The sequence below is a fragment of the Rana temporaria genome, chromosome 5 (assembly GCF_905171775.1).
Source record: "Rana temporaria chromosome 5, aRanTem1.1, whole genome shotgun sequence".
In the NCBI taxonomy this organism is placed as follows: Eukaryota; Metazoa; Chordata; class Amphibia; order Anura; family Ranidae; genus Rana; species Rana temporaria.
This window is the reverse complement of record NC_053493.1, coordinates 105,590,099-105,604,105: the sequence shown is the minus strand read 5'-3', so window position 1 is coordinate 105,604,105 and position 14,007 is coordinate 105,590,099. Positions and strand designations below refer to the sequence as shown.

General features: G+C 36.5%; 1 protein-coding gene across 1 annotated transcript in view; it reads right to left on the bottom strand.

Moving 5' to 3' along the window:
• The window catches only part of KCNH8 (potassium voltage-gated channel subfamily H member 8), a 580,442-nt gene that overhangs the window by 167,094 nt on the left and 399,341 nt on the right, over positions 1-14,007 (bottom strand). The window contains 2 exon segments of the mRNA XM_040352973.1: positions 352-559; positions 11,095-11,252. Of these exon segments, the coding sequence (XP_040208907.1) occupies positions 352-559; positions 11,095-11,252 (366 nt within the window).

Genomic DNA, 14,007 nt, shown 5'->3' with positions numbered 1-14,007 from the left:
AAATGCCTGCTATTGAAGTGGTTAAAATCCAGTAATACACCGTCTTACCCTGCTTTGTACATGCTCAGTTGCTCTATATATGTTTACACTGTGCTAAAATGTAGGGCCAATTTGCCGACAGCCTAAAGATTTACTGCTGTTTAGGGTCTCTGGGCTTCATCAAAATGGCATCCTCCAACAAGAAGAAACAGGAACATTGCTGGAGGCAATTTACAGCACACGATAATTTTGGTAGCATAATTATTCATGTGGAATGTATGTTTCTTGCTAAAGAACATTCTTTTTTTATCAAGTTGTAATGAGCAAAGTTCCGCTTTAATAAAAGGGTAAGTATAACATAAATTGCCTTACCTATATCCCAAGTAAGGGGATTATTTTCTTCCATTTCCATCCTCCCAATGACATACCAAATGCAAGCCATCCAGTGGGCCAAAAGGGCAAACATGGACATTAATAAAGTAAGTACTATAGTGCTATGCTGAGAATAACGATCCAACTTCTGAAGAAGGCGTAAAAGTCGTAACAATCTGATGGTTTTCAAAAGATGAACAAGTGAAACCTATAGAGCAATCACATTAATGATGTTACTACATGTTCATTTATTGCAACCTTCTTCACTGTTCACTATCCATTGTTATAAAGCAAAAGAAATTATAACGTAGACAAAAGAGAGTGGTTTCTTCAATAATAAATGGAATATTCAGTCAGCCTTATATAATTTACAGAGAAACATAACGCAAAATATACACACACATTTAGCATGTGGGAGGTAAAATAAACATAAACAAATTAAAATAATTAAAAATGTAATCCAGAAGAAGCAATGCAGGAGGAATAAATTAAAAACTCACTAGACATACATACTTCTAGGGCCAGATTCACATAGGTTAGCAGGTCTTTAGATCTGCGTAACCTATGTGATTTAAGATCCGCCGCCGCAAGTTTTTGAGGCAAGTGGGTAATTCACAAAACACTTACCTCAAAACTTGCGGCGGCGTATCGTAAATCCCCTGGCGGAATTCAAATTCCGTGGCTAGGGGGAGTGTACTATTCAAATCAGGCGCGTTCCCGCGCTGATCGAATAGCGCATGCGGCGTCCGGAAATTTTCCCAGCGTGCATTGCTCCAAATGACGTCGCATGGACGTCATTGGTTTCGACGTTTACGTAAATTACGTCCATCCGTATGCGCGAACGACTTACACAAACGACGTAAAAAATTCAAACTTTGTCGCGGGAACGACGGCCATACTTAACATTGGCTGCGCCTCATAGAAGCAGGGGTAACTATACGCTGGAAAAAGCCGAACGCAAACGACATAAAAAAAAAGCGCCGGGCGGTCGTTCGTTTCGGAATCGGCGTATCTCCTCATTTGCATAATCGTTGTGTAAATAAAGCGAAATGCCACCTAGTGGCCGGCCTGGAATTGCAGCCTAAGATCCGACGGTGTAACACAGTTACACCTGTCGGATCTTAGGCATATCTATGCGTAACTGATTCTATGAATCAGTCGCATAGATACGACCGGCACAACTCAGAGATACGACGGTGTATCAGGAGATACACCGTCGTATCTCTATGTGAATCTGGCCCCTAATATTTATTTGCTTCATAAAATACATTTTTAATTGTACTTTGTCAGTGATACTGTTTTGATTACATAATTTTAATATACATTAGATCATATATTGTATTGTATGTTAGGTACTGTGTTTTTTTTTTTATTTGTACATACAGGGTATGGCAACATTAACAAGAGAATAACATGATGGCTTGGAAGCAATACTATGAAGTGATAGGAATTTTCAGACAGGAAACACTGAATAATAATGATGACAAAACAGGACATGGATGGAACTTTCTATAGTGTCGGTATAATGCTATTAAATGATAGCATACACACCAAGCAATACCTATTTATCTTTGTTTAGCTTTGTTTAGAACATTTTTTAAGTACAATCTGACTTTAGTATACTGAAACTATTTTTTTAACCTGAAATGTTTTGTTGTTTTCTTTATATTTAAAGGTTCACCCAATCTAACCAGTAAGCATCCTATTACCTCAAATGAGGTAATAGGAAACAAAAACAATAGGAAACAGGTAACAATAAGCACAATTAATTTTAACTGGATGAAGATTTCCTTTTTAAAAGCTGTCAATGAAAAAAAAATATGGAGCTTTTTGGTGAAGATACCTTTCAATTAAAGGGTATATTATATTGTATCTGTAATGTTAAAGTCTAATTTAGGACTAGCCATAAAGTAATTTTATACACGTTTTTTTTTTATGTCAAGACTTGAGAAAGTTGATGATCTAGTTTTGTGGTATTGAATGACTTAGTACTTTTCCCTGTAGAGCTTTTGGTGATTAAAATATAGCAAATCACACAGTGACCAAAAATGTCCATTATCTATAACCTATTGCTGCCTGGCATTAAAATTTTAAAAAAATCCTATTTGAACTATAATATTTAACCCCTAAAATTGACCCTTACATGAACATCGAGCCTAACATTTTAGCATAACTTTAACTCTTACCATTACAAATTAAGATGTATGTAACCACATGTAACCCCTAAAAGTTACACTTACCAATAAACCTGCTCCCAAACACATAACATATTTCCGAATCTGCTGCACTATAAACTCCTAAACCGTGACCCTAGCACTAGCCTTTTACCTGCATCTAAGTATCCCTTAGAGAAGCATACTCACCAATGCCAAGATCTCAGTGAACCACTTTCCTAATTGATGATTGATTCAAATGAATATGCAATATATTTATATATATATATATAGATATAGGGGGTTATTTACAAAAAGCAAATCCACTTTGCACTACAAGTACAAATTGCGCTTGAAAGTGCACTTGGAAGTGCAGTCGCTGTAGATCCGAGGTGGACATGCAAGGAAAATAAAAAACAGCATTTTAGCTTGCACATGATTGGATTATAAAATCAGCAGAGCTTCCCCTCATTTCAGATCTACCCCTCAGATTTACAGCGACTGCACTTCCAAGTGCACTTTGCACTTGTAGTGCAAAGTGGATTTGCCTTTCGTAAATAACCCCCATAGTGTTCACATTATTGCACTGAATCAAGAAAGTGACAAATGGACTGATTATGGAAACAACTGAAGCTGATAAAAAATAAAATAAAAAAGAAAGGGACGAATATTTGACCTGAAAAGTGTTTAATCCCACCCCTGGTGTAAAATGCAGATGTTTTTTTTAGAACCGAAAGGCCCTTTAATTTAAAGTGGAGATATAAAGACTAACATTTGGCATTCATTCCTTGGTGCATACCAGGTTGTCCTTTTGTGGGCATATGCCAACGCCATTGATAGAAGGCAGCATGGAAAGCAGTGTTAAAAAAAAGAAAAAAAAAAGAAACTGTTTCAAAATGTATTGGATTTAAAATGGTATGTAAAAAGTTTTACAAAACCAGTTTACATTTGTGTGACTTAAATGGCAAAGTTTTGTATTTTAAGGGTGTTCTGGCAAAATCCAAACTAACACTTTGAAAAAATGCTTTAAAAATTAGAAAAACAATATTTTTATTTAATGTTTAAGCTCTAGAATAGGCCTATATTAATTTTTAATTATTTCTTTCTTTGTGACAAGTTAAAGGGTTTTTTTTTGTTAATGTTTATAGATGTGTAAATAAAGGATTCATAATTATTACAAATATATACGACCGATAATGTTTTTCCTAAGTCTTATAAATTGTTTTTCAAAATATTTTATCAGCTTATGGAATTCAAATTAACATACATATCCACACATAGCCAATTATTATTTGTACAAAAAGGAACACAGGTTCTTTGCTTTCCGTGTTTTTTTTTTAAATATGTGTGTATTCATTTATAATTTGCTCTATCTTTGATAGAATGAGGACTGTACTGCTGGCATTTAACTTAAATGATATAGGCAATACAAAAAATAATCTTCAGTTAGAAATGTTTCTGTATATATGTTTATATGAGTTACAATTTTTCTACATCACTGAGCCTGTATGTTAGGCAATTCTACTGAAATTTTGCACTTTAATTTATCAGGTTAGTATGGCCTAATTAACCGAGTTACAGACTCTACATTTATGGCACAGACGATTGCTAATGTGTGTGGAGCATATATGTATTAGCTATTAAAGCTATTAGCTTTTAAATTAATTATGTTTTTTTCTCTTGCATATGTCTTATGTGTGACAGAATGGTTTAGAACCTTTTTTTTTGCTATATACTGTATATGTCCCAACTGGACAACTCATGCTCCACTCTTTATCCTGGTGATGACTGCCACTGGGACTAAAAGAAACAAAATATTCCAATAAGGACACTTGTGTCTGGGGCAACTGTCTACAAGTCAGGAAGAAAAAATAAATCTCCCCAACTGGACACAGGTCTTAAAATGCCTTTTAACCAATCCACAATCCATCCAAAATATTTTTAATACGTTTTGGTTTTAGATACACTTTAAATGTTGTAAAAAGTTTAAAAAATGTCAAGTCTTCAGGTTTAGGGCAGAACTTCATGGTTTAGAGCTGTCTTTCCCTCAAAAAATTGTATGCAGTATAGTTTACAACTGTGAAAAAAGCTCATGAAAACATTAAATCAATACTGTAAGGCCCCGTATACTCGGACAAAACCGATGAAAATGGACCAGTTCAGTTTCATCGGTCCAAACCGACGGTGTGTATAGCCCATCGGTCTGTTTTCCTTCGGTCCAAAATTTTAAAACATGCTTCAAAACCGAACCGATGCCCGATTGGTCCAAACCGATGGTTAGTACAGAAAAGCATCGGTTCAAAACCTGCGCATGCTCAGAATCAAGTCGACACATGCTTGGAAGCATTGAAATTTGTTTTATTCAGCACGTCTGTGTTTGACGTCACCGCGTTCTGACCCGATCGGTTTTTGGAACGATGGTGTGTACACACATCAGACCATCAGGCCACTTCAGCGGTGAACCAATGAAAACAGTCCGTCGGACCATTCTCATCGGTTTTGTCCGACCGTGTGTACGGGGCCTAAGACATTCAATTGTTTATCTATGCTTATCAAAAAAATGTAGCGTACCATGAAAACATACCCTATTTATCCCTGTCTTTTTGTCAAGCATTAAAGCAAACATTAAAAAAACTTTATTCCATAATGTTTTCATAAAGGGGTCTGTAGGTAATGAAGAATGTGCATTAACATTATTTGATTGCAAACCCAAGTTTTCATGATATAATTTTTGTTGATTATTGAACAGGCCATTTTGAAAGACTATGGCCCGGATTCACAAAGCCCTTACGCCGACGTATCTCGAGATATGCTGCGTAAGTCTAACTATGTGCCGTTGTATCTGTGCGCCGCGCCCACAATCTGAGATATGCCTAAAAATAGGCTTCCAACGACCGATGTAACTTGCCTACGCCGTCGTATCGTGGGCGCATATTTACGCTGGGCACATTTTCCGCTCCCATAGATTTTCTATGCACATATGCAAATAAGGGACGCCGATTCACGAACGTAGTTGCGCCCGGCGCATAATATATGTGGTTTGTGTAAGTCATACGTCCGGTGTAAAGTTATTCCCTATATAGGAGGCGCAACTCATGCAAAGGTATGGATCAGGGAACAGAGCCATCATATTTTACGTGAATAGGGCTGGGTGTAGGTTACGTTCACGTCGTAGGCAGTGATTCGTCGTATCTTAGGGAGTAGTTCCGACGTGATTCTGCGCATGCGCACTGGGATGCATCCACGGGACGGAGCATGCGCCGTACGTTATTTGTATCTTTATGACGCTCAATCCATCATTTACATGGGGTCACACCTCATTTGCATGGCTCACGCCCACTTTCACTTACGACGAGTTACGACTAAGAAACCCAGCGTAGATTTGGAGGCAAGTGCTTTGTGAATACTGTGCTTGCCTCTCTGCGCTGCGTCGGCGTAGCATATATTAGATACGCTATGCCCGCATAAATATGCGCCGATGTATGTGAATCCGGGCCTATCTGTTTGTAGTGCAATGTTGATGTTGACCCTACTCCCACCCAAAATAAGTTAGCAAACTTCTGAAATGTATGATATATACTATATTGCAAATGTTTTAGGCAGGTGTGAAAAAATTCTGTAAATTAAGAATGCTTTCAGAAATAGAAATGTTAAGTTTATTTTTTATCAGTTAACAAAATGGAAAGAAAAAGGACAAAAAACAAATCCAAATCTATATTTGCTGTGACCTTCCTTTGCCTTCAAAACAGCACCTATTCTTCTAGGTACATTTGCATACAGTTTTTGTAGGAACTCGGCAGATCGGTTGTTCCAAACATGTTGGATAACTAACCACAGATCTTCTGTGGATGTAGGCTGCCTCAAATCCTTCTGTCTCTTCATGACAGACTCGATAATGTGGAGATCAGGACTTTGTGGAGGCCAAAAACATCACTTCCAGGATTTATTTTTCTTCTTTATGCTGAAGATAGTTATTAATGACTTTGGCTGTATGTTTGGGGTTGTTGTCCTGCTGCAGAATAAAGTTGAAGCCAATCACAAATATCTGATGGTATGGCATGATGGATAAGTATCTATCTCTATTTCTTAGCATTGAGGACACCATTGATCCTTACCATATCTCCAACTCAATTTGCAGCAACGCAGCCTAATGCCCTGTACACACGATCAGTTTGTCTGATGAAAACGGTCTGATCGTGTGTGGGCCCCATCGTTTTTTTCCCATCGGTGAAAAAACTTAGAACCTGTTTTAAAATGATCTGATGGTTAAAAAAATTATAGAAAAAAAAACGATCGTCTGTGGGCAAGTCCATCAGTTAAAAATCCACGCATGCTCAGAATCAAGTCGACGCATGCTCGGAAGCATTGAACTTCATTTTTCTCAGCACGTCGTAGTGTTTTACGTCACCGTGTTCTGACACGAACGGATTTTTAACTGATGGTGCGTAGGCAAGACTGATGAAAGTCAGCTTCATCAGATATCTGATGAAAAAATCCATCGGTCCTTTTTCATCGCATGAACCGATCGTGTGTATGTGGCATTAGACTTTGCAAAGACACTCATCATTGTAGCGCTCTCCAGATCTTCGGTAAACAGGCTGTCTCCTGTCACACCCAAATATATCACATTTTGACTCATCAGTCCAGAGCACTTGCTGCCAATTTTCTGCACCCCGGTTCCTGTTTTAATGCATAGATGAGTCACTTAGCCTTGTTTCCACATTGTAATTATGTCATTTTGGCTGAAATTCTTCCATACAGACCACTTTTATCCATACTTCTCCAGACAGTAGATGATGTACAAGGGTCTCACTGGTTTCTGTCAGTTCTATGCTAATGACACTATTGGACATTTTCTGATGTTAAAGGGAAGTAAGCATGATGTGTCTTCCATTTGATGCATTCATATTCCTTGACTGACCAATGCAACTATGGTCCTCAGAGTTGCAGTTTCTTTGTGCTTCTTAAAAAGAGCTTGAACAGCACATCTTGAAACCTCAATCTGCATTGAAATCTTTGCCTGCGTGAGATCTTGCTAATGCAGTATAACTACCTTGTGTCTTGTTCCTGTGTTCAGTCTTGTAATGGTGTATGGTCTGTTGCATGAAACTGTTTTCCACAACCTCACCTTAGTAGCAGGGTTTGGCTGTTCCTCACCCAGTATTAAGCCTCCCACACAGCTGTTTTTGTTTCAGTTAATGACTGTGTTTCAACCTACATATGAAATTCATGGTTATTAGCACCAGATTGGTAAATTTGGTGAATCTTACACCTGACTCTAATCCTACAAAATCTCAAACTTGTGCGCAAGTATAAGAATTGATGCTGGTTTGAAGCCAAAGTGTAATCACACCAAATAATAATCTGATTACATTTTTTCTTCTGTTCTTCACTCACTTTGCATTTTGTAAATTGATAAAAAATAAACTTTACTTTTCATTTCTTGTATTTATTTTTCACCTATTTTTCAACTAACTGAGAGGATAGGGATGTCAAGTAATTTGTTTGGGTGACTGTGTCAGCAACATGGTAGTATATATGTTGTAGATTTGCTGGATAAGTTAATCTACTGTACCTCATGATTCTCCTTTCTCTTGGGAATATTGATGGTCTTGTATATAGATAATATATACATGTCCTACATTTATGATATATATTATATTGGCTATACATTGAAACTTATGTAGTGGGACAAACCTTTTAAACCAAATGACAGTAAAGGATGTAAGGTGATCAAGATATTGTGAGTAGACAAAAAGAGTCAACAGCAGTGTACATAATGGTGAGTTTCACAAGCTGCTTAACCACTTGCCGACCTTCCTATAGCAGTTTTACTGCTACAGGGCTGCCGTGTTGCATAAATCCTGCACTTCCGGGTATCAGGCATAATTGCGCGCCACTGTCAGCTCACTCATGCTGTGATTCTACACAGCAGGAGCTGATCAGCGGGTCCCACAGTAAGGGGGTGATTTAAAAAGAGGAAGCCATCTTCAGAGTGTGCCCAGAAACTCTGCAAAACATATAAAAGAAACAGGGGAGGGGGGGGGGGCTCCTCTCTAAGAGTAGTATTAAACCAGTTACATTTATCACAAGATTAAAAACACTTACAAGATATAAGTGGGAGTCATACTCATTATAAGTATGTAGTCCTGGCAGTTCTAGTAGCTGGGAAAAGTTCTGGTGTGATATTGTGCTGAATAGGTTTTCCTGAATCTACAGCTATTCAGCACAATATCACACCAGAACTTTTCCCAGCTACCTGGTGTTTTTTATTTCTTGGGAAAGTGCATGTGATCAGTACAGGACCAATCAGCACTGTTCAGACAGAGGGGTCAGGTGTCCCACATTCTAATAGGACAGCCAAGGCAATATGAAAACTCCTCCTACAAGCTTTAACCAGGCACTGATAGAAATTGCTCTATACTCCATGTTATGTGTACTGTGGGAGATCAGATATAGTGAATGCAGGCTCCTGGGTTTAGTAATACTTTAAGTAACACGTGCATGTCTTGTCCCTACACCAGCCTATGACTGGACAGTGAAAGAAGAAAAAGCACTGTGATTAACCCATCTCCCCTCTTAAATGTGTTTACTCATTAGCACATGATCCCTGCAGCACAATTGACTGGCTGGTTGTGCTGCTTTTCCTCATGCCAACCGAAACTCTGCTGCACAGGAGATTGTAAGAGACTAATACCAAGTTAAATCCAGGTACTTACATTGATTGCATTTAAAATAGTACTTTTATTGATGTATTCATGAATACAAAGCTGAATTAGCTTGTGCCTTTGTATCACTTTGTATCATGTACACTGGGCATGTAGTGGACATATGCTTGCAAATCTATAATAACCTACTAAAAGTTGCTCCAAATCGGCATAAAAATAGAAAATTGTCCTTATTAAAAATGCTGGAAAAGCAGCAAATTGAGTCACAACTTACGGATATATAAATTATTGTCAGTTTCATTATTAAACAATTATATTTCAGTTTAAGAAATGTTCTTTGACTAATCAGACTGCTACCATTTAAAAAAAAACTTGTTTCGCTTAAAGTGAACCTATATTCTAACTAGACCATTACAAATAAGCTTTACCTCTACACACAGTAGGTACCAATGGAAGCCACATGGCACCTGTATGTAAATTTGCACGTATTTATTGCACTGTTGGTTCTTAATAAAAGCTCCACGTTACAGGGTAAGGCAGAGTTGGCAGACCCCCACTCCTCCTTCCACACATCATAATCATAGCACTTGATGTTTCAGTAACCTGTTGTCAGGTCTGAACATTGTCAAAAGGGTGGAGAGGTGTACTATGCAAATGACAGCTTTCTGAAAGTCAGAATTTGCATTTGCATACAGTTATCGGAGACAGTTTATAAATGGGTTTTATACTGTTTCCTACAGTGGGAAATAAAAACGTGTAAATGTATAAGGAGGCACATTATTTTTAAGTTAAAGGTAAAAAGGAAAGTTGCCAGAAAAGCCCCAAAAGGACAAAACTGTATGGAACATAGTTAAAGCACTTAAGTGCAGTCAAAAGTCATACAATAAACAATTTAACATTAGTAATTAAAATATTGATAAAATTGTAAGATTATAAAATATATAGTTCAAAGTCTCTCCATCAACTTTAAATAATACACACTTTTTTTTACATTGACTGTAAAGTATTTTTCTGTCTCCAATGTGAAATATGTTTAATATCTCACAATAACAGATACACAGAGCTGTCAATTCTACACTTTATCTGTATCTGTAAGTCAAATTGCTCTTAAAAAACGTATTAAAATACATGCTGCTTGAAGTGTGAGCAATAAAATATTGCAGTCTTATAATGTGTATTGTATCTTGTATTTGGGATTCAGAAGCTTAGAGAACTGAATTCAAAGTACAGAGTAGACTACAAGCAGCAAATTTTAAATCCTGCATGTATAAAATGTCGCTGATTCATAGGCCACCTAGGGTAACAGGATACAGACACAAAGGCATGGGATATGCATCTAAAGGTATGGTGAGAGGGAAAAGAGATAGTGAATTGAATTTGGTGCAAATTAAAATATATCTAAAAAAAGAGATAGAAACATTTTATAGACGTTGTATGTATTTGTGATCAGAATAACATTACGCTTTTTAAGTGAGAGGAATAAAAAAATATGTTATATAATATAATTTTTTATATTCATAATATGCATAACTCACTAAATTACATTTTATATTATGTATATATATATATATATATATATATATATATATATATATATATATATATATATATATATATATATATATATATGAATATATATATATATATATATATATATATATATATATATATATATATATATATATGTGTGTGTGTGTGTTTTATATATATATATATGAATATATATATATATATATATATATATATATATGTGTGTGTGTGTGTGTGTTTTATATATATATATATATATATATATATATATATATATATATATATATATATATATATATATATATATATATATATATATTTACTGTATATTGAGAATCTGCATTATTTTTATTGGTTTTTATTCAAGTAAAAATACAGAACAATGCACTTACCACAGTGACATTAAAAGCATAAAGGAGATCAAAGGGAAGGGCAGCAATTAAATCAATGACGAACCAGGTTGTAACATAGTGGATACAAATAGATCTTGCCTTAAATACAACTTGGCCAGACTTGCTGACATAGGTTGTTCGGAAATTTAAAATAATATCTGCTTGGCAAAGAAAGAAGACATGTAATATACAGTGCTATAAGTTTATATCAATAATTACAAAAACAATGTGCTTCAAGATTCATACATGCATTTAATCAAACTTTCATATAGTTATATACATGTGTCCACATGGTAAAATAGTAGCGTTAATAGCATTAAAACAAATGTTTAGGGATTTGTACAACTAAATTAATACCTTGCAAAACCTAATGGAGGTTTACAGTTATTATTTATTTTATTATGTTTTATTTGTTTAATTTCTATGTTAAAAATCTATGCAACACTTACAGCCAGAAAGTTGCATTCTATGCAAGTTCTAGGCTTTGTGAATTCTCTTTCTCACAGCTGCAATGCTGAAACAAGGACTGAATGAGTCAGAAGGAAGGCTTCCCTATCCTCCTCTGATAGCAAAAAGAGCAACATCTAACTAGAGTTAAAACTCTTTGCACATGTCCAGGCCCTCTCTTACGTATGGTCTCTGGTTGTGACAACACATCTATGTCTTTTGGGATAATGTGTCCTATCTACAGAGTCACTAATTGCCAAATCTCCAAGGATCCTATCCCTATGCTGTTTGGATATGTCCCCAGAGCTGGTCAGTTCACTTCAACCCAAACAGAGACTCTTATCTGCCTACTAGAAGCCTGTAGGCCATTCTCAAAAAAAAAGACATCATCAACAAGGCCAACATTAGCAGATGTTAAAAATGAATTAAAGACTCTCCTATACCCACAAATGCTTGAAATGGACAACCTTTCTTCCATCTCTACCAAACACTTCACCTCCACATGGCAAGCATTCACAGAATATACCTTACCACATTGATATATTTCTGCCATGGTGTTCTCCTTCTGTTTTTTTGGAAAGGCCTCACCAAATTACTGCCTCTATTTCAATGGTTGATCCCATCTTGTCATCTGCAATGGACAACTAAGCAGAACCTTTTGTGAACTGGTGTACCCACTTTTATTTTCTAGGACACCTAGAACTGTAATATAAGCCCTTAGCTGTTTTAGGTTACGTTGTTATTTGGTTTCTTAACTGCTTATTACACTGATTATCTTAGCTAGGCACAGACTTCCCCCTTGGGCTCACCCCGACCCCATGTGGGATTCTCTTTTATGTTTTCTCCTCTGGAAGCCTCTTAAAAAAATGTATCTACCATGTTAATATCCTGCAGTTAACCAGGGTTATTTTACCCAGTTAGATAATTTCACCAAGCCTTTGGTTTAATACCAATGCTCTGCTGGACTACTGTATGTCTTGTTCTTTTTTATTTTTTCTCAATTAAGAAAATTTGGAGAAAAAACATTTGCTAGAAAGCATAAAGGCATTTTATTATTAGAAAAGCCAAATGCTTTTCAAACAAAATGTCATGGATCAATCCTGTAAAAGTATTTGTAAAATAAACAATTTCAATATCTATAAATATCAAAAATGTAATATAAAACACAATTTGACAGAAAACTGAACAAAAATATATTGCCATTATATCAATGGCTGTTTGTTTTCTTTTTAGTTATGGCTTGATATAAAACACTTCATAACTTTATAACTCTACCATTTTTCAAAGCTTGTGAAATGAACTATACATTTTTATCAATGGCTGAACTTGTTAGTAAAGTTGGTAAAGGCTAATAACAATGATTCTTACAAATATTGTCCCTCCCACCCACTCATTCTATCCTACATAGCCTGTAGTAAATACCTTTTTTTTAATCCTGTCTGGTCTGGTCACATGATTTAGCTGCCTTGGCTCCCCTGTATCACTTAACAACAGTAATTGATTTCCATAGCCATGTCATCAGCCACCAGCTCCCATTGCACTGATTATAGCACTCAAGGCAGCCGCTCTGTGACAAAGAAGAGCTGGAGCTGGTGGATAATGTGACTGGACTAGGCTGGATTAACCACTTGCCGACCGCCACCATCATTATACATTGGTTGTTTGAAGAGGAATATCGTTGTAATGGCAGCAGCTAGCTACCATTACCCCAGTATCCTCTTCAAGAGCGGGCGGTCGGCTTTCAGATAAAAGTGGTCTCTGCGGCGTATTTTCTGCAACATCACTTTTATCAATGGCGGGAGAAGGGGCCCCCCTCCCGCCACGCTCCGGTGCCCTCCGCTGCTTACCAGAGCCGGAGGCGATGGCGGCCTTCTTCCTCTGTGGTATGGAGCTGAGTAATGGAAAAAATGGCCCCCACGCAACTCCATACCATTGCAGGGCGGAAGCGATGTCAAAACATCACTTCCGCCCACAGCTCTTAAAGGGACATTTTTTATTATTATTTTTTCAAATTACATTTTTTTTATTGCATTTTTGTGTAAATGTGAGATCTGAGGTCTTTTTGACCCAAGATCTCATATTTAAGAGGTCCTGTCATGCTTTTTTTTTTCTATTACAAGGGATGTTTACTTTCCTTATAATAGGAATAAAAGTGATTTTTTTTAAGAACAGTATAAAAAATAATGCGGAGGGAGGACGAGTGCGGTCCAGGGAGCACAGTTTTGGAACTCCCTGCCTCTAAAATTAAGGCTTGAGAATGATCTTTTTAAGTTCAGGAAGCTTCTAAAAATGGAGCTTTTCAGTCAAGCCTATGGAATTACATAGGTTTTTATAGTTCTTTGATCTGCTAACCATTTAAAATGTTGATATGTTCCGCTGCCTGTGTGTGTTTTTTTGGTTGTTGCTGTATTGTTGTTCTCGGAGCATCGAGGCCTACGGGTAACTGACTGCGTTTTGTACCATTTT